This window comes from Cottoperca gobio, chromosome 17 (genome assembly GCF_900634415.1).
Source record: "Cottoperca gobio chromosome 17, fCotGob3.1, whole genome shotgun sequence".
Classification (NCBI taxonomy): domain Eukaryota; kingdom Metazoa; phylum Chordata; class Actinopteri; order Perciformes; family Bovichtidae; genus Cottoperca; species Cottoperca gobio.
Genome location: NC_041371.1, coordinates 378,665 through 403,499, shown reverse-complemented (window position 1 = coordinate 403,499; position 24,835 = coordinate 378,665). Strand labels below are relative to the sequence as shown.

Genomic DNA, 24,835 nt, shown 5'->3' with positions numbered 1-24,835 from the left:
TTCAACCAAATGAAGCTTTAAAAAAAAAAGAGGATTTGTTTGTGAATCATGTTCTCAGAATGAAACGACACTCAAAGGATAAAGATATAAAGTGAGAGCTGCTCTCAGAATAAATCAGAGACGGCAGGCGAGTCACTTCCTGCAGCAGCTGATTGTGGAGCTGAAGGCTGCAGCTCTGCGCTGATAAGCTGCGTGTCTCTGGAGAGGACAGACACTGCACTCAGCTCAGTCACACAGAAACTTCAGCACTACTCTGCTCTGACACTTCTGTGCCGCTGCTGTATTATAGAAACTGACAGTCTGATGCAGTAGGAGGGATCTCATTTATAATCTTTAGTTTATATTGTGCTTTATTTATTTGCACTTTCCCCCACTTGGTAGATAGCGTGCACTCGAGGAGAAATACTCTCCCAGTTGTGTCTACACAAATATCCACCGCTGATGGAGAAAAGTGGATAAAACCCTTTAATGCTGCTGCAGTGACTTGTTATGTGTATTTCCTCATGTTATGCAGGCTGTATTCTATTTCCTCGTATTTCTACTATTATTATCAAGTGTGTTTTATTTCCATCTTAATTACCATTAATATATCTCTGTTTTTATGTTCATTTCAAAGTTGAGTAGTTGATACCAACACCTGTGCAGGTTAGCATTTGAAGCTAACACTCGTGTGAAGCAGCTTGACGGTATGTTTGGAACACAGATCAGACGCACAGAGAAGAAACACTGCAGGACGTTCACAGAGAAATAAACAACCGTTTTAAAGGGACAGGATGTTTAAGGATCCCTATGAAAACCTGTCCAGAGTGTCATTATTTATATTCTGGTATCTTCAGTGTCTTCCATCATGGCGGCTCTTTGTTGTTCAGCCTGAAGCCACAGGGACACTGTTTAATATTTAAACACGCTGACTTCAGCAGGACTCTCTACATTTACATCTACAAAGCAGATTCTCTCACTCGAGTGTCAATCATGGGGTGGTGGGGGGGGGTCTCAGGGGTCGAAGGTGAACAGCGGCGTCGCCTCCTATCAGCCTGACAAGAGCAGCCGAGGAAGACGACACACCGAAGGAGGCTTTGTCTTCACACAATATAACAAATCATTGAATATCAATATCATTGAACACAATGTATTTCAAATAGTGTAAAAGATCGCGTACACACACACACACACACACACACACTTAGCAGTAGCTGTTCATTTTCACATGGAAACTCAGTGTGAGAGCAGGAGGGTGAATAAGGTTTCTGTGTGTGTGTGTGTGTGTGTGTGTGTGTGTGTGTGTGTGTGTGTGTGTGTGTGCGTGTGCGTAGAGAAGTGTGAGCTCTGCGGTATTTACTACCCAGCATGCACTGGGCCTGCTGGAGACTGTGACCACCTCTGTGTTTACTGCACTTCCTTTTCACTGTACAGCAGAAAGTCCATCAAAGTTAAATGATATAAAAGAGGATCTGAAAGGTGAATATTGTGTTTTTAATAAAGACTTCTAAGATTCATAATAAAACGGCTCTACATACATAGTCGCTGGTTCCTAAAGTTCCTTTACAGCCTTCCTATTTTTTCCAAAAAGTCAAATTTCAAGATAAAAAGTCACAATACTTTAAAACATTATTATATTTCCATATTAAAAGTAATTACATTTATAGATTAAAAAGTCATATTTGGAGGATAAGTAATTATATTTAAACAAAAAGTCATATTTGGAGGATAGAAATAAATATTAAATAATAAAAGTCAGTTACGCCTCAAGATCAAAATGTTGTATCTGGTTTGTTTGTAGGTTGTTTAGTATTGCATGTGTCAGCAGCCTAACATTAATATCTTTATGGAACATTAGTCAACAGTCTTCATTTCTCTGTTGGAGACGACGGGACTTTAAATTAATGTTAAGGCTTCATTCACACACGACTGCACTTTGACTCCTCCTGAGTGAAACACATTAATATCATTATTTAGGCATTAAGATATCAGATTCCGGTCGGACAACAAGACATTTAAATCCTATTTGCTCAGATGCTTCATGCAAAGAGCTTTGAAACTGCTAAAAATAAAACAAGAGACAGCTGGTCTGATTATTGTTGTGGTTTTTTAATGGATCTAATATGAGGAGTCTCTCCAGAACAACGTGAAATAAGCTCCTTGAAAATGTTTATTGAACTGATTTTGTGACACACTGAAATGTATTACAGTGTTGTAACTTTGCTGTCTTTATGTCAATCTGACAGCTCATCTGAGGACGACCCGTGTGTCTAACATGTGATAACTCGGATGTCCTCCTCCTCTCACATGACCACATTACCCATAAACCACTGGCTCGGGGAGATGAAATTAAATCCTCCGTTATACAAACGCTTCCCTTTCGCTGCTTCTAAATTTACGGTGGAGCCGAGTGCTCCGGTGACAGCGGCACGCCGGGTTCTGCCGGGAGGTGACGGACAACATGGATCATCTGTTTCAGGATGATGGATGTCTACAGACATACTACAGACATGTATATATATCAGAAACATATATCTCTCAGAGGTCTGACAGACTGAGCAGAGACCAGCTTCCCTTTAAGATTTACTAAGATATTTATCAGATTCTGTCACTGATTTGCTTCAATGTCCGTCGATTAAAATTGTCAAGTGAATTATTAATTAATTATTAATATTATTTACATCAAATGCAGATAAATTAATCAAAAACAATCAATATTTGCTAGGAATAACCCCAAATGAAGATAGTTCCACTCAACACCATTAAGGGAGTAAAGCATTGATTAGAAACATCATAACATGCTTTGTTTCCAATCATTGGCCGGCGACGTGCGGGGAGGTCCGGCGACGTGCGGGGAGGTCCGGCGACGTGCGGGGAGGTCCGTGCGCCGGTAACACAGAGAAGCCAAATAAACTTTATTTACACATACCAGCCACATCGCAACTGGAGAGGTCACGATACCAGAAATGTAACCGTCCATACCAACGCCAGTGATTCAACGACGCTCGATACCACTGTAAAAAACTGAACAATAAATCTCATACACTCCTACATTACTTTGAATACTGTCGTTTGTAAAGAAGTTAAACCTCTAATATCCATTGTATTGCTGTGAAGCCAAAAACTACATTTTACAAGACTACAATTCAACCCACCACATTATACCGTAAGACTCTACCTTCGCCCAGTACAGAATACTGAATGGAACCTGAACGCACCTTCATTCAAGTCAATTGCACCACCGATACCAGGAGCTAACTGCTAACAGCTAACGTTAGCTAGCTCTCCTGCTGATTTCAACACAGATTTGTTGTCTACAGTGCAGCTTTATCAGGAACAATAGTCTGCGTCTCCTGTCATAGTGAGTTCACTGAATAAAGAATCACAAAGTGAAGTGTGTCTGGCAAATGTACGTTTTGTTAACGTCTTCAGCACATAGCCACGTCACAGTCCAAACAAGGCTAAAGGTTGAGTCGCTGTTGTCCGAATGGGAAACCAGCAAACCAGCATTTTCATTTCATCTCAACATCTTAAGAAACATAATTTCCGGTGGACTGCTCATCTGTTTAAGAACATTGTTTCATGAAATGCTTGTGAAGAAACTGAAGTATTCTGGTGGTGTTTTTATTTTTGATGCGTTTCAGTCTAAATAAACTATTTAATTGGATTTTCATTTTAATTGGACCTGCTGTCAGTGACATGAAGGTCTGTAGATTATTTTAATTGCTTTTCTTTCTTTTTCTCGCTGCTTACAGTTGAGATATCTGTATTGTGGATTTGGTTTATATTGCCGTGTGGTGTCCTGACACAATAATTAAATTCATTCATTCTGTTTAAACAACAAATGAAACTTTCATATTGAAATAAGAGGAACCGGACGAGCCCGTCAACAGACCGTCCAGACTCTCTCTCAGGCATCAGCTGTAAGTTGTGCATGAAAACACACGTTCATTATAGTCTCGAAATGTTTCGTCTGCACAACATGCAATGTTCTCGTGGAAAATGCAATTAGCATAATTTAACCTTCAAACCGGCTGCTTGGCTGAGCGTTACACGCTCTCAATGAGCGTAAGTGTTTTCTGAAGCAGCTGCAGGCTGATTTCCAGCTCTCAATCAGCACAAAGTATAGTAAGAATAGTGTCTCAGAAAAAACACCCGAAGAAAGTTGAACGGAGGAAGGTTTTCTCAGGAAACAGATAAAAAATCTGCAGAGCTACAACACGACAAAACGGTATGTCGCTGCCAGATCAGTTTGAAAAACCATCATGTCAATATCCATTGCATAATTACCGTATGTCGAATTCTGATATATCCAACTAAATAAAAATGGATGTTAATTATGGTCCACACCTCAATCAATATGCAAATCAATCAATATGTATATCAATATGTATATCAATCAATATGTATATCAATATGTATATCAATCAATATTTATATCAATATGTATATCAATCAATATGTATATCAATATGTATATCAATCAATATTTATATCAATATGTATATCAATCAATATTTATATCAATATGTATATCAATCAATATGTATATCAATATGTATATCAATCAATATTTATATCAATATGTATATCAATCAATATTTATATCAATATTTATATCAATATGTATATCAATCAATATTTATATCAATATGTATATCAATCAATATTTATATCAATATGTATATCAATCAATATTTATATCAATATGTATATCAATCAATATTTATATCAATATGTACATCAATCAATATTTATATCAATATGTATATCAATCAATATTTATATCAATATTTATATCAATATTTATATCAATCAATATTTATATCAATATGTACATCAATCAATATTTATATCAATATGTATATCAATCAATATTTATATCAATATTTATATCAATCAATATTTATATCAATCAATATTTGTATCAATATGTATATCAATCAATATTTATATCAATATTTATATCAATCAATATTATATCAATCAATATTTATATCAATCAATATGCAAATAGTCCAATTGATACTCGATTGGATGATATATTCACATTTTTATTGAGGACCTTTCACCAGATCAGTCACAGAGCTGCTGCATCAATGAGCACTGTAGTCTGGGACAAAAATACAACTAATGATTATTTTTAGAATGAATTCATCAACTGATTATTTTCATCTATAAAATGACAGAAAATAGTGAATTTCCCATTTACTGAAGGTAACGTCTTCAATGTTTGTTACGTCCAAGCCCCAAAATAATTGCAATATTTGAAGAGGTTTGTTTTATCTTTATTAAAAGGTTGGAATATCTCTAAAAGAAGTTCACTTGAGAAAAATATTGACAAAAATGTATATTTTGAGAAAAAAGGTTTTTATATACATTTCTAAACGCTTACTCTATTTCTAGAAAATTATTAGAAAATATCTAGAAAATTAATTATATTTTAGGAAAGAAAAGTCTAAATTAACTCATTACAGTAACTAGTTTCTTGGATTTGGATTCATTCACAGATGTATTGTTATATTATCAATTAATCATCATTTTTAACCCTCACGTGAACAACTGCGCAATCTCTCCAACTGGGATGAGTTCAAAGACAAAATATTTCCCTTCACGACTTTCTACCATAATGACGAAGACAGAATGAAGCCAGGTAAACGATATCCTACCACACTCTTCCGTTTCAGGTTGGTCCCTGAGGACTCTGCTGATCCTCCGAGAGAACGAGGTGAGGAAGCTGCTGACGGAGGGAGCTCTACGCTCTGACCCCTCCTTCCTGACCACCGTCCTCTCCGGGCCCCTGCCTGAACCGGGCTCAGACATGGACCTCAGGTAGGGGAAGATCCCGCGCAGAGAGCCGGGCCTCGTCTGGCCCTCGTGGAGTCCTGTGGAGGGCTGATCTCCGCTCCGGTCATGCGGGGCGATGTTGAAACTCGGGAGGCTGAGCAGCCGCAGGTGAAGACGCTCCGTGTTGTGCCCTTTGCCCTCAGGGGCGGCCATCTTGGCTGTTGCCAGGTGAGCAGATGTCCTCCACTTGTATCGGTCCAATGGCTGCTCAGGAGGCGGCTGGGGGTCGGATCTCTGCCATGGCTTCCTGTAATAGTGCCAGCGGTACGAGGCCTGACGGGGAGGTTGGACTGGACCCTCGCAGCCCTCAGGGGGCCTTTGACTTCCACTCATGGTCCAGCACACAAAGACTTCCTCCAGGCCGCAGGAGCGAGCAGATGGAGGCCTCCAAAACGGACGAAACAGCTGGTTCGCCCTAACGACACATTTCTGTTAAGACTAGTTGTCATGTCGGGTTCGTGTTCATGTCGACGGCAAGCTCGAGCTCTTTCTCAACGGACTCGTCTTCCTGGGAGGAAGTGACGCGTCAGATGAAGACAAAGTTTCTTTTAAGCCCGGCCAATCAGGTTTCACCAAACACAGAAGCAGCAGGCTGTGGTTTCCCCCGAGAACAGGCTGGAAACTGAAACTGCACACACACTTTAGTGCGTCAGCCTTCTCGTTCCTCATCATCAGTGTACACATTATGTTATGAAACATTCTGACTGAAGTTTAAACGACTAAAATATATATATATAAAAATAATATGAATAAAATTAGACATAAGAATTACGGAACGTTAATTTTTTATATTTGTGACCATGACATTCTCGGTTCGAAACGACTTCCTGTTAAGCTTCTTCTTCTTCCTGTCGGGCAGTAACCAGTCGAGGTTTAAGTTTAAAAGACTCGCAGCCCTGCGTGACCCACATGTCAGTGTTTATTGGATCATGAAGCGGCTGGTGTCCGGGCGACGCTGCATGTAGGTCACAGCTAAGACCCAGGCTGCAGGCTAAGCCGAGGAGTCCTGGACCGGGAGCCAAGTCCTCCTCCAAAATCACACAACGGGGACAGAGAGTCCAAAATCCTGCCAGAGACTTCCTGTTCACATGCGAGTGTGTGTGGGAGTGAAGCAGAGAGCCAACACGACCCCCAGGTTGAAGCACCAATACCAGATCAATCAATTGTTATTTTACACATTTCTACGATTCATTTATAATCTCCGCCAAGGAAGTGATGTTTTCAGTCCGTCTGTCGGCAGGTTTACAGATTTACCTGAAACTGGGTGGACGGGTGCAGCACAGAGCGAGGAAGAACCCGCTACATTTGAGCGGATCAAAGGGCGTGTACAAGAATTATTTTTCACTTTTGTTAACATTGCGAGTTAAGGCGCTTGGCCGTGGCGGAGGTCTGCGCTCTCCGAGTTTTCTCAGAAACAAGGTTCTAAATACTAAAATACCCATGAACCTTGGCTGCCGTTGCCATGGAGATAGGTCCTGTCAGAGGCGTGAATCAGAGCGTTAGCAAATTTAAAAACACTTTGAAGTTACAAAAGCATCGCCATGAATAAAAGTGAGTTAATTTTATTAACGGAGCTGAACGTGGCTCAGATTTTGCCGCAGTTGCCATATTTCCACTGTTTGTACAGAAGGATAGATAAACGTTTTGCAGACGGAAGGTAGCAGGAAGCATCGACCCCACAGAGACATCATTCACACCTCTTATCAGCTGACTCCTTTCAGCCTCTTCACACCTGCAGCTTCACCTGGGAATCTCCCGGATATTACACCGACTGCAGATCTGGAATGTAATACATTTCCTGGCATTACGCCCAAACATTCCTGCTCCTAAACATCAGGAGAGGAAACACGAGAGGGGACAAACAGGGACTCTGGGAGGAAGTTAATCAGGTGGAAAGTCAGAGGAGTTTCAGACTATGAAACTAAAGCGGCCGTTCCATTAGACGCCACTTTGTCCACTTCTCATCTCCATCCTGCCGGAAACCCGGAGACCCGGCAGCAGCGGCGGCAGCCTCCAACTAAAAATAACCAGCGGCCATAAAAGAGACCAATAAATCAGCCGAGGGAGGGACACCGGGCCTCATGAATGCTGGGTAAATCTCCCACGAGTCTCTGCTGGAGGGCGACGATGCCCTCGCTGCCGTCAGACGACAGGAATTTCTAACTCAGCCGAGGGAACTGAAGATCACGAAGAGCTCCGAACCGTCACATCAACTTTCAAGGTCAAAAATCGCTGAATATCTAAATGTGTCTAAACCAACAGCAGTTTTATTGATTATTGAATAATCTGCCTTTTATTTCCTCCATTTAATCTTTGAAATGTGAAAAATGCACTTCACAACTTCAAGAGTTCAGTTTACGGCGGCGGCCAGCAGCAGGTGGATCCCTGAAATAAAATAAAACGTCCGGCTGTGTTTTTCCACTGTGTGTCCTGAAATAGACAGAAGCTTATTTTTGTCCAGAGACGCTCAACTCTTGTTTTGTTTCAGAGGGGAAATCCTGTCTCTACGCCCCCCCCCCCATCCTGATAACAGCCAGGCCTGTGAGGAACTTTCCATTTCCCCTTGTGATCAGTCTCCATTGTCCTGAAGAGCTGAACCTGCAGCATTGATTTACTACCTGGTAATAGAACTAACATTTAGAATATGAATATAAATCTTCATCTCCTCCTCCTCCTCCTTCAGGATGATGAATGCAAACAGCAGTAAACGGAGTGAATATCTGCACGTTTCACATTTAGGAAACATGCAGTTGGCTGCAGTCCAATCGTCGCCTCTCATCCAGCAGGGATCTCAGGTGTGAATTGGCCCGAAGACAACAAACTCCCACAATCCCCCGTCCAATATGACGGCTGAAAAATGTAAGCGGGCAGCGCCACATCCAACATCCTTCGTCAGCTCAAACATCTGAAGGCTGCCGGCAAAAATAAGGAATAAAAAATGTCACATTTTCAGGTTCCAGCTCCTCAAATAACAGGATCCTCTGTTTCTCCATTGCATATATCTCACTTTATATTTAGAGTTTTGGACTTTTGTTCAGACAAAACAAGACATTTAAAGATAAAGTAGGAGATTAATCTATGATGAAAATAACCGTTAGTTGCAGCTCAACAACAGTGTTTTATTAAAATACATTTATATGTAGTGACAATAAATGGTAATACTAACTTTTGATCAATTACTTTTTTATTATTGGACGATATCTCGATATGTGATTTAATCACGATACGATTCCATTGAAAAGACAAATAAATATAATATCCATCTATAGAATGATTTATTATTATTTATTTAATTTCCTAGTAGTTTGAGGAACTAAATATTGTTGTTTTGTTTTCCAATTTGATTTGAACTTTCTTAGTGTCTGCAGCCGTTAAAAGGATTTGAATACATTTTTAGGGGGTGTCATAGGGCTCAACATGATCATTTATTTATATTTATTAATTATATCATTACAGTTTGGGGCCAAAAAGCTTGAATACCATCCTGTAAGATTCATTCCATTTAGTCAAACTTTAATGGAAGCTTTGTTAAGAATCTAAACCTCACACTTGGGACACGTCACACCACTAATGTCACATTTAATTAAAAATACATCAGTCAGATGTACTGCTTCATATTTAAAGTGACAGAAAACACATCACGGTTCAGGATCAAGTCACAAGACAACATTTGTCCTCACGATTTAACTTGTGAATGATGAGCACTCTGACTCGGGGGGGGTCAGCTTTAATAGGCTTACATACTGCTGCCTTTCTCTGGATAACACACTGTCAGTGTGAGCCGACACACACGCATGGATTAAAACACACACACATTGTGTGCAGCGGGCTGATGGGACGCACTGAAGATCAATAATCATACAGTCATCTCGCCAAAGAGTCGAAATCATCAGAAGATTAAATAATATTCATCCCGAGGGAAAATGTTGTGCAGCAGTTGCAGTACAAAGTAAAAAAGATTTGTTGATTTTGAATGTACTTTTACTTTAACTACTTTAACTACATTTTAATGCACAATCAATACTTTAAGTACATATTTTTAATTGAGTACGGTTTTGAATGCAGGATTTATACGAGTATTTTCAGTGTGGTATTAGCACTTTTACTGCAGTAAAGAATCTGAATACTTCTTCCACCTCTGCAGTAAAGATGATCTCACATACGATCTGCTGATTGCGAGCTAAACATATAAATATGTGATTGTAACACAAAGTGAATGTGAAGGCTGCAGCCATTGTTGGATGTATTTGAGGTATGTGAGCTGTGGATGGCAGCGAGCCGGAGTCCTGCCGGGTGAGATCACCGGCACAAACTAGCTGCTGACATCACACTCTGCCAACACCGGGAGGGCGGGAGGGAGGGAGGCAGAGCAAACATCCTGACACAGTCCTGCTTCCACAGATACCAACGCTGCATTTAGGGCACATGGGAACAAACACTGCTTCACATTGATATTGTATAATATGTACATATTTTGGATTAAAATGTCTAAAATAACTAGCCTATGTTATATATTTAGTGAGTAGTGTTCAAAGAAATGTGTAATGTCCTTGAAGGTAACGTTTCCTCTCTCCTGTCATGGTGTCATCAGTCCTGTGTTGTACAGGACTGTCTCAGAAAATTAGAATATTGTGATAAAGTTCTTTATTTTCTGTAATGCAATTAAAAAAACAAAAATGTCATGCATTCTGGATTCATTACAAATCAACTGAAATATTGCAAGCCTTTTATTATTTTAATATTGCTGATTATGGCTTACAGCTTAAGAAAACTCAAAAATCCTATCTCAAAAAATTAGAATAGTTCCTCAGACCAAGTAAAAAAAAAAGATTTATAACAGCAAAACAAAATCAAACATTTGAAAATGTCCATTAATGCACTCAGTACTTGGTTGGGAATCCTTTTGCACGGATTACTGCATCAATGCGGCGTGGCATGGAGGCAATCAGCCTGTGGCATTGCTGAGGTGTTATGGATGCCCAGGATGCTTCAACAGCGGCCTTTAGCTCATTAGCATTGTTGGGTCTGGTGTCTTTCAGCTTCTTCTTCACAATACCCCACATATTCTCTATGGGGTTCAGGTCAGGGGAATTGGCAGGCCAATCGAGGACAGTAATGCCATGGTCAGTACACCAGTTACTGGTGGTTTTGGCACTGTGGGCAGGTGCCAGATCATGCTGGAAAATGAATTCCTCATCTCCATAGAGCTTTTCAGCAGACGGAAGCATGTAGTGCTCTAAAATCTCTTGGTACACAGCTGCATTTACTCTGGGCTTGATGAAACACAGTGGACCAACACCAGCAGCTGACATGGCTCCCCAAACCATCGCTGACTGTGGGAACTTCACACTGGATTTCAAGCAACTTGGATTTTGCTCCTCTCCAGCCTTTCTCCAGACTCTGGCGCCTTGACTTCCAAATGAAATACAAAACTTGCTTTTGTCTGAAAAGAGGACTTTGGACCACTCTGCAACTGTCCAGTGCTTCTTTTCCATAGCCCAAGTCAGACGCTTCTTCCGTTGTCTTGAGTTCAGAAGTGGCTTGACCATGGGAATACGGCTATTGTAGCCCATTTCCCGGACACGTCTGTGAACAGTGGCTTTTGATACCTGGACTCCAGCTTCAGTCCACTGTCTTTGAAGCTCCCCCAAATTCTGGAAGCGACTCTTCTTCACAATGCTGTTAAGGCTGCGGTCATCTCTCTTGGTTGTGCAGCGTTTCCTGCCACATTTCCCCCTTCCAACAGACTTTTTGTGGATGTGCTTTGAAACTGCACTCTGTGAACAGCTTGCTCTTTGAGACATTTCTTTTTGTGTCTTACCCTCCTGATGGAGGGTGTCAATGATGGTCCTCTGGACAGCAGTCAGATCAGCAGTCTTCCCCATACTTGTGATTTAGTTTACTGAACCAAGCTGAGTGTTTTTCAAGGCTCAGGAAACCCTTGCAGGTGTTTCGAGTTAATTAGACGATTCAAGTGATTCGTTGAACACCCTACTAGTATACTTTTTCATGATATTCTAATATTTAGAGATAGGATATTTGAGTTTTCTTAAGCTGTATGCCATAATCAGCAATATTAAAATAATAAAAGGCTTGCAATATTTCAGTTGATTTGTAATGAATCCAGAATGTATGACATTTTTGTTTTTTTAAATTGCATTACAGAAAATAAAGAACTTTATCACAATATTCTAATTTTCTGAGACAGTCCTGTATATGTAGTGAGACAGAGAAATGTGTAATGTCCCTGAAGGTAACGTTTCCTCTCTCTCCTGTCATGGTGTCATCAGTCCTGTGTTGTATATGTAGTGAGACAGAGAAATGTGTAATGTCCCTGAAGGTAACGTTTCCTCTCTCTCCTGTCATGGTGTCATCAGTCCTGTGTTGTATATGTAGTGAGACAGAGAGATGTGTAATGTTCCTGAAGGTAACGTTTCCTCTCTCTCCTGTCATGGTGTCATCAGTCCTGTGTTGTATATGTAGTGAGAGAGAAATGTGTAATGTCCCTGAAGGTAACGTTTCCTCTCTCTCCTGTCATGGTGTCATCAGTCCTGTGTTGTATATGTAGTGAGACAGAGACATGTGTAATGTCCCTGAAGGTAACGTTTCCTCTCTCTCCTGTCATCGTCTCCCCTCTGAGCAGCGTCAGCGTTGTGTTTGTCTGCAGAAGCTTCATAAACTGTTTCTCCAGTTTTAAGACACTTTCTACATCCTGGTGTTTTTAACTCTGTATTTGAAGGATGAAGGATTTTAGTCCTGAACGTCTGGATCTTAAGTTCTCAGAGAAACAAGCTGAACAAATGTTAGCGGCAGCCGAACAGCGTGCAGGAGAAACTCGGATGTTTAACCTTTGAATCAGAGACAGGAGAACTCTGTGGAGAATCGACAAAGGATTGACAGACTGAAGGAAGGAAGGATGTTTAATTTATTTATCCCCAGGGGAAAATGTAGCAGGGCACAAACAAATCAAACGGTACAAAGAATATTGCAAAAACAAACGTCAAACACAACGCTAAAAAGTAAAGAACGCCTCATTAGTGTGCAAATTGCCATAACACTAAAAATAAAAAGTCGGAAAGACATCAAAATATGGGCAAGAAGCCAATACTGCCAATTAACGCATCACAAGAAAAACACTTTTTAAAAGTATTTGAGCTTTTCTAGTGAGTGTGTAGGTGAGCTGGTCAGACGGGTGTGGACAGCTTTACATTACCACTACAGTGTCCAGTTATTATGACTCAGACTGTGAGCAATACCACCAACAAGTCACCATTCAAGTTCATTCATTCCCGCAGAGCTGAACCAAAGGGGGGGGGGACACACACCACGAGATACTGTCACGGAAAACAGTTTCACAACTCTTGGAAACTTTGATTTTCAGGAATAAAAAGGAACAAAGTGCTGGAAGGGGAAGGTCACAAACACAGCTGGTGTCTACTGTTGAGGTCAGTGCGAGTCATTTCACCCAGTTGTTGGCCTGCAGGTCACATGACATCTGTCACTAATCATTTTCAATTTAAAAAAAGGTACAGTTACACTTTTTACACTCCCACAGGATGCATGCTACTGTTTTCATCCCCCCTGACCTTTGCTGTGACATCTAGAGCTGCAGCGATTAGTCGACTAATTTATTAGTCGATCAACAGAAAAATAATCGGCCACTATTTTGATAACCGATTAAACGTTGCGGTAATTTTGCAATGCAATCTTTTTTACAAAATGCCATTTTTCAAGCCTGTCAAATACGGAGATGTGCTGCTTTTCTGTTTTATATCATATTAAAGTAAATATCTTTTGGGTTTTTTTACTGACAAAACAAGACATTTAAAAACATCAATTTGGACTTGGCGAAACTAGGAGACATGCTTTCTGAAATCATTTTATTTTCTAGATTGGTCTATAAAATGTCAGTGAAAGATAGACATCAGTTAGTCTAAGGTCTTTAAATGACTTGTTTTGTCACTTTAATATGATGAAAACAGAGAAACGCATATTTGAGAGGCTGAAACAGCATTTATTGCTTGAAAAATGACTTTATTGTTTAATCGATTATCAAAATTATTCAATAATTCCAATGATTATGTTTCTGTTCTGTCGATCGATTAGTCAACTAATCATTGCAGCTCTAAACCCTTTAATTATTCTGGTTTATGAACTAAATAATGAAGTCTATAGACAGAGGAGAATCTATTTTTGGAGATCCGTGTAATGAGGAACCCCTGATTTTAGGGTTCCCTCCAACCAGAGGACTTATAGGGGCCAAGCCTCCAAGAAACACCCCCCACAACACTACCAGGAAACAAATAAAACTGTGACCCCAGCTGGAGGTGGGGCAGCTGACCTCTCTGGAGGCTGGCACTGTGTGTAAAGTGAAGGTTAACACCGGGAGAAGAAGCGCACACACCGAGCTCCGGTTTCCCCTCAGACAGCCTGCCGGTGGCCGCCATGACCTCGGCCTTGGACCGCGGCTGTTACCTGGCTCTACCTGCTGACTCCCCGCAAAGTAGTGTGGGGTACCCCCCCCTCCCCCCTCTCCCCTGTGTGAGTGTGTGTCGGCTTTTCTTACCGTAAACCCGGAGCCATCCCTGCTGCTGGGACACGGTGCCCACCAGGATCCGGTCCACCAGGGGATCCAGGAGGCTCAGTCCGCCGCGCAGAGACTCCACGTCGCCTGCCACCGAGTCCGTCTCCATAGTATCCAAAAAAAAAAACTTGTCCTCTTTAAAATAAACCCTCCATTAGTGGACGTTATCACACAATATGTAAGTTTAAGTGTTTAAAAGGTCGCGGTAAAGCGTTAAAAGTCGGTTTGTAGTCCGTTATGTGAGAGTTGAGTCGCTCCTAGCTAGCCGTTAGCTGAGGCGGCAGCAGCCAGCGGCGGTGGTCCAGCAGCCCGGCTCGCTCTCCCTCATTGTTCCGCTCTCCCAGGTTAGTTGAGCGGGCGTTAATGTCCCAACAAAGCGGCGTCCGGGAGAAGCAGGGAGCCCCTCTCCCTTTGGTTCCAGAAACGACAACCCAGAAGCGGCTGTTATATCCTGTATGAGCCGCTGGAAGTGAGCGGACTCACGGTGTGTCTCCGGCTGGCTGCTCCTCGCGCTGCTGCCGCTGCTCCCGGGTCCACTGTCCACCGACCCGTGCGCGAGCCCGCCACCGGCCGCGCTCCTGCGTGACAGGGCAAGCGAGAGCGCGCATCACAGTTCAGAAGCACGAGCCGAAGTGGAGCAGGTTAATGCAGTAAAAGTACTGATACCACACAGTATAAGTATTAATACCACACAGTAAAAGTACTAATACCACACAGTAAAAGTATTAATACCACACAGTACAAGTACTAATACCACAAATTAAAAGTATTAATACCACACAGTACAAGTACTAATACCACACAGTATAAGTACTAATACCACAAAGTAAAAGTATTAATACCACACAGTACAAGTACTAATACCACACAGTAAAAGTATTAATACCACACGGTAAAAGTATTAATACCACACAGTAAAAGTATAAATACCACACAGTAAAAGTACGGATACCACACAGTAAAAGTACTGATACCACACTGTAAAAGTACTGATACCACAGAGTAAAAGTACTGATACCACATAGTAAAAGTACTGATACCACACAGTAAAAGTATTGATATCACACAGTACAAGTACTGATACCACACAGTAAAAGTATTAATACCACACAGTAAAAGTATTAATACCACACAGTAAAAGTACTGATACCACACAGTAAAAGTATTAATACCACACAGTAAAAGTACTAATACCACACAGTTGAAGTACTGATACCACACAGTAAAAGTACTAATACCACACAGTAAAAGTACTGATATCACACAGTAAAAGTACTCATACCACATAGTAAAAGTACTGATACCACACAGTAAAAGTACTGATACCACACAGTAAAAGTTCTGATACCACACAGTAAAAGTACTGATACCACACAGTAAATGTACTAATACTGATACCACACAGTAAAAGTACTGATACCACTCAGTAAAATTATTGATACCACAAAGTAAAAGTACTGATACCACACAGTAAAAGTATTAATACCACACAGTAAAAGTACTGATACGACACAGTAAAAGTATTAATACCACACTGTACAACTACTGATACCACACAGTAAATGTACTAATACTGATACCACACAGTAAAAGTACTAATACCACACAGTAAAAGTACTGATACCACACACTAAAAGTACTGATACCACACAATTAAAGTACTGATACCACACAGTAAAAGTACTGATACCACACAGTAAAAGTACTAATACCACACAGTAAAAGTACTGATACCACACACTAAAAGTACTAATACCACACAGTAAAAGTATTAATACCACACAGTAAAAGTATTAATACCACACAGTAAAAGTATAAATACCACACAGTAAAAGTACTGATACCACAGAGTAAAAGTACTGATACCACATAGTAAAAGTACTGATACCACACAGTAAAAGTATTGATATCACACAGTACAAGTACTGATACCACACAGTAAAAGTATTAATACCACACAGTAAAAGTATTAATACCACACAGTAAAAGTACTGATACCACACAGTAAAAGTATTAATACCACACAGTAAAAGTACTAATACCACACAGTTGAAGTACTGATACCACACAGTAAAAGTACTAATACCACACAGTAAAAGTACTGATATCACACAGTAAAAGTACTCATACCACATAGTAAAAGTACTGATACCACACAGTAAAAGTACTGATACCACACAGTAAAAGTTCTGATACCACACAGTAAAAGTACTGATACCACACAGTAAATGTACTAATACTGATACCACACAGTAAAAGTACTGATACCACTCAGTAAAATTATTGATACCACAAAGTAAAAGTACTGATACCACACAGTAAAAGTATTAATACCACACAGTAAAAGTACTGATACGACACAGTAAAAGTATTAATACCACACTGTACAACTACTGATACCACACAGTAAATGTACTAATACTGATACCACACAGTAAAAGTACTAATACCACACAATTAAAGTACTGATACCACACAGTAAAAGTACTGATACCACACAGTAAAAGTACTAATACCACACAGTAAAAGTACTGATATCACACAGTAAAAGTACTAATACCACACAATAAAAGTACTGATAACACACAGTATAAGTACTGATACCACATAGTAAAAGTACTGATACCACAGAGTAAAAGTACTAATACCACACAGTAAAAGTACTGATACCACACACTAAAAGTACTGATACCACACAGTAAAAGTACTGATACCACACAGTAAAAGTATTAATACGACACAGTAAAAGTATTAATACCACACTGTACAACTACTGATACCACACAGTAAATGTACTAATACTGATACCACACAGTAAAAGTACTAATACCACACAGTAAAAGTACTGATACCACACACTAAAAGTACTGATACCACACAATTAAAGTACTGATACCACACAGTAAAAGTACTGATACCACACAGTAAAAGTACTAATACCACACAGTAAAAGTACTGATACCACACAATAAAAGTACTGATAACACACAGTATAAGTACTGATACCACATAGTAAAAGTACTGATACCACACAGTAAAAGTACTGATACCACAGAGTAAAAGTACTAATACCACACAGTAAAAGTACTGATACCACACACTAAAAGTACTGATACCACACAATAAAAGTACTGATACCACACAGTAAAAGTACTGATATCACACAGTAAAAGTACTAATACCACACAATAAAAGTACTGATAACACACAGTATAAGTACTGATACCACATAGTAAAAGTACTGATACCACACAGTAAAAGTACTGATACCACAGAGTAAAAGTACTAATACCACACAGTAAAAGTACTGATACCACACACTAAAAGTACTGATACCACACAATAAAAGTACTGATACCACACAGTAAAAGTACTGATACCACACAGTAAAAGTACTAATACCACACAGTAAAAGTACTGATAACACACAGTAAAAGTACTGATACCACATAGTAAAAGTACTGATACCACACAGTAAAAGTACTGATACCACATAGTAAAAGTACTAATACCACACAGTAAAAGTACTGATACCGCAGAAGAAAAGTATTAATACCACACAGTAAAAGTACTAATACCACACAGTAAAAATACTGATACCGCAGAAGAAAAGTATTAATACCACACAGTAAAAGTACTGATACCACACAGTAAAAGTTTTGATACTGTTCTAATACCACACAGTAAAAGTACTGATACCACACAGTGAAAGTACTGATACCGTTCTGATACCACACAGTAAAAGTACTAATACCACACAGTAAAAGTACTGATACCACAGAGTAAAAGTACTGATACCACACAGTAAAAGTACTGATACCACACAATAAAAGTACTGATACCACACAGTAAAAGTACTGATACCACACAGTAAAAGTACTAATACCACACAGTAAAAGTACTGATATCACACAGTAAAAGTACTAATACCACACGGTAAAAGTACTGATACCACACAGTAAAAGTACTAATACCACACAGTAAAAGTACTGATACCACACAGTAAAAGTACTAATACCACACAGTAAAAGTACTGATATCACACAGTAAAAGTACTAATACCACACGGTAAAAGTACTGATACCACACAGTAAAAGTACTAATACCACACAGTAAAAGTACTGATACCACACAGTAAAAGTACTGATACCACATAGTAAAAGTACTGATACCACACAGTAAAAGTACTGATACCATACAATAAAAGTACTGATACCACATAGTAAAAGTATTAATACCACACAGTAAAAGTACTGATACCGTACTGATACCACATAGTAAAAGTACTGATACTACACAGTAAAAGTACTAATACCACACAGTAAAAGTACTGATATCACACAGTAAAAGTACTGATACCACTCAGTAAAATTATTGATACCACAAAGTAAAAGTACTGATACCACACAGTAAAAGTATTAATACCACACAGTAAAAGTACTGATACGACACAGTAAAAGTACTGATACCACACAGTAAAAGTACTGATACCACACAGTAAAAGTACTAATACCACACAGTAAAAGTATTGATACCACACAGTAAAAGTACTGATACGACACAGTAAAAGTATTAATACCACACAGTACAAGTACTGATACCACGCAGTAAAAGTACTGATACCACACAGTAAATGTACTAATACCACACAGTAAAAGTACTGATACGACACAGTAAAAGTATTAATACCACACAGTAAAAGTACTAATACCACACAGTTAAAGTACTGATACCACACAGTAAAAGTACTAATACCACACAGTAAAAGTACTGATACAACACAGTAAAAGTACTGATACCACACAGTAAAAGTAATAATACCACACAGTAAAAGTACTGATACGACACAGTAAAAGTATTAATATCACACAGTAAAAGTACTAATACCACACAGTTAAAGTACTGATACCACACAGTAAAAGTACTAATACCACACAGTAAAAGTACTGATACAACACAGTAAAAGTACTGATACCACACAGTGAAAGTATTGATACCGTTCTGATACCACACAGTAAAAGTACTAATACCACACAGTAAAAGTACTGATACAACACAGTAAAAGTACTGATACCACACAGTGAAAGTATTGATACCGTTCTGATACCACACAGTAAAAGTACTGATACCACACAGTAAAAGTACTGATACCACACAATAAAAGTACTGATACCACACAGTAAAAGTACTGATACCACACAGTAAAAGTACTAATACCACACAGTAAAAGTACTGATATCACACAGTAAAAGTACTAATACCACACGGTAAAAGTACTGATACCACACAGTAAAAGTACTGATATCACACAGTAAAAGTACTAATACCACACGGTAAAAGTACTGATACCACACAGTAAAAGTACTAATACCACACAGTAAAAGTACTGACACCACACAGTAAAAGTACTGATATCACACAGTAAAAGTACTGATACCACACAGTAAAAGTACTAATACCACACAGTAAAAGTACTGACACCACACAGTAAAAGTACTGATACCACACAGTAAAAGTACTAATACCACACAGTAAAAGTACTGACACCACACAGTAAAAGTACTGATATCACACAGTAAAAGTACTAATACCACACGGTAAAAGTACTGATACCACACAGTAAAAGTACTGATATCACACAGTAAAAGTACTAATACCACACAGTAAAAGTACTAATACCACACAGTAAAAGTACTGACACCACACAGTAAAAGTACTGATACCACATAGTAAAAGTACTGATACCACACAGTAAAAGTACTGATACCATACAATAAAAGTACTGATACCACATAGTAAAAGTATTAATACCACACAGTAAAAGTACTGATACCGTACTGATACCACATAGTAAAAGTACTGATACTACACAGTAAAAGTACTGATACCACTCAGTAAAATTATTGATACCACAAAGTAAAAGTACTGATACTACACAGTAAAAGTACTGATACCACTCAGTAAAATTATTGATACCACAAAGTAAAAGTACTGATACTACACAGTAAAAGTACTGATACCACTCAGTAAAATTATTGATACCACACAGTATAAGTACTGATACCACACAGTAAAAGTACTGATACGACACAGTAAAAGTACTGATACCACACAGTAAAAGTATTGATACCACACAGTAAAAGTACTGATACCGTACTGATACCACACAGTAAAAGTACTGATACGACACAGTAAAAGTATTAATACCACACAGTACAAGTACTGATACCACGCAGTAAAAGTACTGATACCACACAGTAAAAGTACTAATACCACACAGTAAAAGTACTGATACGACACAGTAAAAGTATTAATACCACACAGTAAAAGTACTAATACCACACAGTTAAAGTACTGATACCACACAGTAAAAGTACTAATACCACACAGTAAAAGTACTGATACAACACAGTAAAAGTACTGATACCACACAGTAAAAGTAATAATACCACACAGTAAAAGTACTGATACGACACAGTAAAAGTATTAATATCACACAGTAAAAGTACTAATACCACACAGTTAAAGTACTGATACCACACAGTAAAAGTACTAATACCACACAGTAAAAGTACTGATACAACACAGTAAAAGTACTGATACCACACAGTAAAAGTACTAATACCACACAGTAAAAGTACTGATACCACACAGTACAAGTACTGATACCACATCGTAAAAGTACTAATACCACACAGTAAAAGTACTGATACAACACAGTAAAAGTCCTGATACCACACAGTAAAAGTACTGATACCATACTGATACCACACAGTAGAAGTACTGATACCACACAGTACAAGTACTGATACCACACAGTAAAAGTACTGATACCATACTGATACCACACAGTAGAAGTACTGATACCACACAGTACAAGTACTGATACCACACAGTAAAAGTACTGATACCACACAGAACAAGTACTGATAGCACACAGTACAAGTACTGATACCACACAGTAAAAGTACTGATACCACACAGTAAAAGTACTGATACGACACAGTAAAAGCATTAATACCACACAGTAAAAGTACTGATACCACACAGTAAAAGTACTGATACCGTACTGATACCACACAGTAGAAGTACTGATACCACACAGAACAAGTACTGATAGCACACAGTACAAGTACTGATACCACACAGTAAAAGTACTGATACCACACAGTAAAAGTACTGATACCACACAGTAAAAGTACTGATACGACACAGTAAAAGCATTAATACCACACAGTAAAAGTACTGATACCACACAGTAAAAGTACTGATACCACACAGTAAAAGTACTGATACCACACAGTAGAAGTATTAATACCACACAGTAAAAGTACTGATAGCACACAGTAAAAGTATTAATACCACACAGTAAAAGTACTGATATATATATACTTTTATTCTAAACAATTATATTTGGATTCATTATACTTGTAATCAGATTATTCAAAATATTGATTTAGAATAAAAAATGTAAAGTTTTGTATCTTTTGAGACAAATCATTTTAGGAAATAAAATAAAAACATAACTTTATATATTTGTATTTTGACGATTAATATACAATTATAAGAGAAAAGTCTGATTTTTACTGATAATGATGTAATGCCATTTTATTATCTTTAAAAGTCATAATGTAGATATTCTTTTCACATCATATTGTTGATCTCTGAAGAATGTTGGGACTTCCTATTTCGTGAATTTTACTTATTCTCACAACCGTGACTTAATTTTGACTTTGCAACTCATAATTATTATTTCATAATTTTTTTGTATCTCCAAATTTTGACAAACATAATAATACTTATACTTTGTACATTTTGCTTCACTTTGATTTTGATTAATTTTTTTCTGTTGCACTGATGAACCAACAGAAGTCTTCTGCCGCCACCTGCTGGCCTCTGCAGGTGGCGGCAGCAAGTCTCTTGTGTTGACAACATATTCACGAGTTTATTTAAATTAAACAACAAATAAAAGATGCATCAATTATGGAAACCACAGGGAAGAGAAAACACGGACACATTAATAAAAACACTAAACACCGGAGGTTACAAAGATAATGTGGTTTACTATATACTTACTTAATACTTATTCCTTAATCAATACTTAATTAATTAATTAATAAATATACATATTTATTTATATATATATTAATTAATTAATAATAATTAATTAAAAATAAATGATTTATATTTATTTATATACATTTATTTATTTATAGTATTTCCATTATCTGCTACTTTATACTTCTACTCCACTGAGGCAGATATTACACTTTTTACTGCACTACATTTATTTGATATCTTTAGTTACTTTGAAAATTCATATTCATAATACAAAGTATAATAAATAAATATTGTAAAATGTATTTTTATAGTACATTATAAGTATTTTCAGGCTCATCCTTCACCAGATGCAACATTAAATAATGAATAAGTTAATCAATAATATAACATGTTATTCTGAAATGAGCCGTTGTGCAGAACGAATACTTTTACTTTTTGTACTTTGAGGATATTTTGATGCAAAAACTTTTGTTCTTTTACTCAAGTAAACATTTGAATGCAGTTCCTTGTAACAGAGTAATTTTACTTTGGTATTAATACTTTTACTAACGTAAACGGTACGAGTACACCTTTTTGACTTTTATTTAATAGAGAAAAAGTAGTTCCTCAAGTCCTGTACTAAAGTACACATTACAGGTACTTTACTGGAGTATTTTCCTTGTGCTACTTTATACTTCTTCTCCAGACACTTTGTACTGCACTACATTCTCTGTCATCATAAACATTGTGTAAATATGATGTTTGGATGTAAACTCTCCAACATTGAGATTTAAGGAAATCTGCATCAATTAGTGTTGATAAAATAAATAAAAGTCATTTCATAGTTTCAGCTTCTCAAATGTGAAGATTTGTTGCTTTTCTTTTCAATTATCTTTACTTTTAATAACCTTACTTTTGAGTACTTTTACTTTTAATACTTTAACTACATGAACTGCAGTGCACAGTACTTCAAGTACTTCAAGTACTTGAAGTAAAGTGTCTGTAGACCTTTACTCACGGATCAGTGATGTCTCGGACAGATAAAACTTCACACATTCACAAACTGCTTCCTGTAGTAATTCTTTATTATTCAAATGTTAAGTTGTGTTTACAGGCACATGGGACAGACAGGGCTCCCTCAGGTCCTCACAGGGCTGAACCAGCGTCAGCATGACTAACAACAGTGCAGAGGCGTCCTGCAGGCTGCGCACACACAGCTCCGTCTAAGACAACAGGGTTACAATACAAAGAAGTGGAACATTATAACTTAAAATACTGTTTACACATCACGTCTGTGTGCTGCGCGCCCTGCAGAGCGGCCGCCTGGATGGAGGGACAGAAATTAAACCATGGATGACAAAAACAAGTCGGTGAGAGACTGATGCCTTCAAACTAAAACTGTGTCCAGCTGCTCATCAGTACGCTGTTTAAGAAGCTGCTGAGGAACGCTCAACTGAGAGACACTCACCTGAGAGCTCTCGCTGAGAGACGCTCACCTGAGGGACCCTCACCTGAGGGACGCTCACCTGAGGGACCCTCACCTGAGGGACGCTCACCTGAGGGACGCTCACCTGAGGGACGCTCACCTGTGAGCTCTCGCTGAGAGACGCTCACCTGAGGGACCCTCACCTGAGGGACGCTCACCTGAGGGACGCTCACCTGTGAGCTCTCGCTGAGAGACGCTCACCTGAGACGCTCACCTGAGGGACGCTCACCTGAGACGCTCACCTGAGGGACGCTCACCTGAGAGACGCTCACCTGAGAGACGCTCACCTGAGAGACGATCACCTGAGAGACGCTCACCTGTGAGCTCTCGCTGAGAGACGCTCACCTGAGAGACGCTCACCTGTGAGCTCTCGCTGAGAGACGCTCACCTGAGAGACGCTCACCTGAGGGACGCTCACCTGAGGGACGCTCACCTGTGAGCTCTCGCTGAGAGACGCTCACCTGAGAGACGCTCACCTGTGAGCTCTCGCTGAGAGACGCTCACCTGAGAGACGCTCACCTGAGAGCTCTCGCTGAGAGACGCTCACCTGAGAGACTCTCACCTGAGAGCTCTCGCTGAGAGACGCTCACCTGAGAGACGCTCACCTGAGAGACGCTCACCTGAGAGACGCTCACCTGAGAGACGCTCACCTGAGAGACGCTCACCTGAGGGACGCTCACCTGAGGGACGCTCACCTGTGAGCTCTCGCTGAGAGACGCTCACCTGAGAGACGCTCACCTGTGAGCTCTCGCTGAGAGACGCTCACCTGAGAGACGCTCACCTGAGAGCTCTCGCTGAGAGACGCTCACCTGAGAGACTCTCACCTGAGAGCTCTCGCTGGCTGCATGTTGCAGTTTTCTGTGTGTAGGACCTGATTTAAAGAAAACCCTGCTTCAGTA

At 39.1% G+C, this 24,835-nt stretch overlaps 2 protein-coding genes across 5 annotated transcripts in view; both read right to left on the bottom strand.

Moving 5' to 3' along the window:
• rasal2 (RAS protein activator like 2) overlaps positions 1-15,017 on the bottom strand; it is an 87,534-nt gene extending 72,517 nt beyond the window's left edge. For 3 of the 4 annotated variants that reach the window (XM_029453174.1, XM_029453175.1, XM_029453176.1), the window contains exon 1: positions 5,649-6,320. In XM_029453174.1, coding sequence (XP_029309034.1) covers positions 5,649-6,159 — 511 coding nt within the window. In that variant the 5' untranslated portion in view covers positions 6,160-6,320. Of the gene's footprint in view, positions 1-5,648; positions 6,321-14,392 lie in introns of those variants that run through there. The other variant, XM_029453177.1, reaches the window with a different exon arrangement.
• Positions 15,018-23,517: 8,500 nt separating this feature from the next.
• On the bottom strand, positions 23,518-24,783 carry LOC115022274 (acrosomal protein SP-10-like). The gene is made up of 5 exons (XM_029453246.1): positions 24,761-24,783; positions 24,527-24,644; positions 24,319-24,412; positions 24,080-24,118; positions 23,518-24,036 (listed from the first exon to the last, which is right to left on the bottom strand). The coding sequence occupies exons 1-5, from the start codon at positions 24,781-24,783 to the stop codon at positions 23,915-23,917; spliced, it is 396 nt and encodes a 131-aa protein (XP_029309106.1). The 3' UTR covers positions 23,518-23,914.
• Between the last annotated feature and the right edge of the window lie 52 nt (positions 24,784-24,835).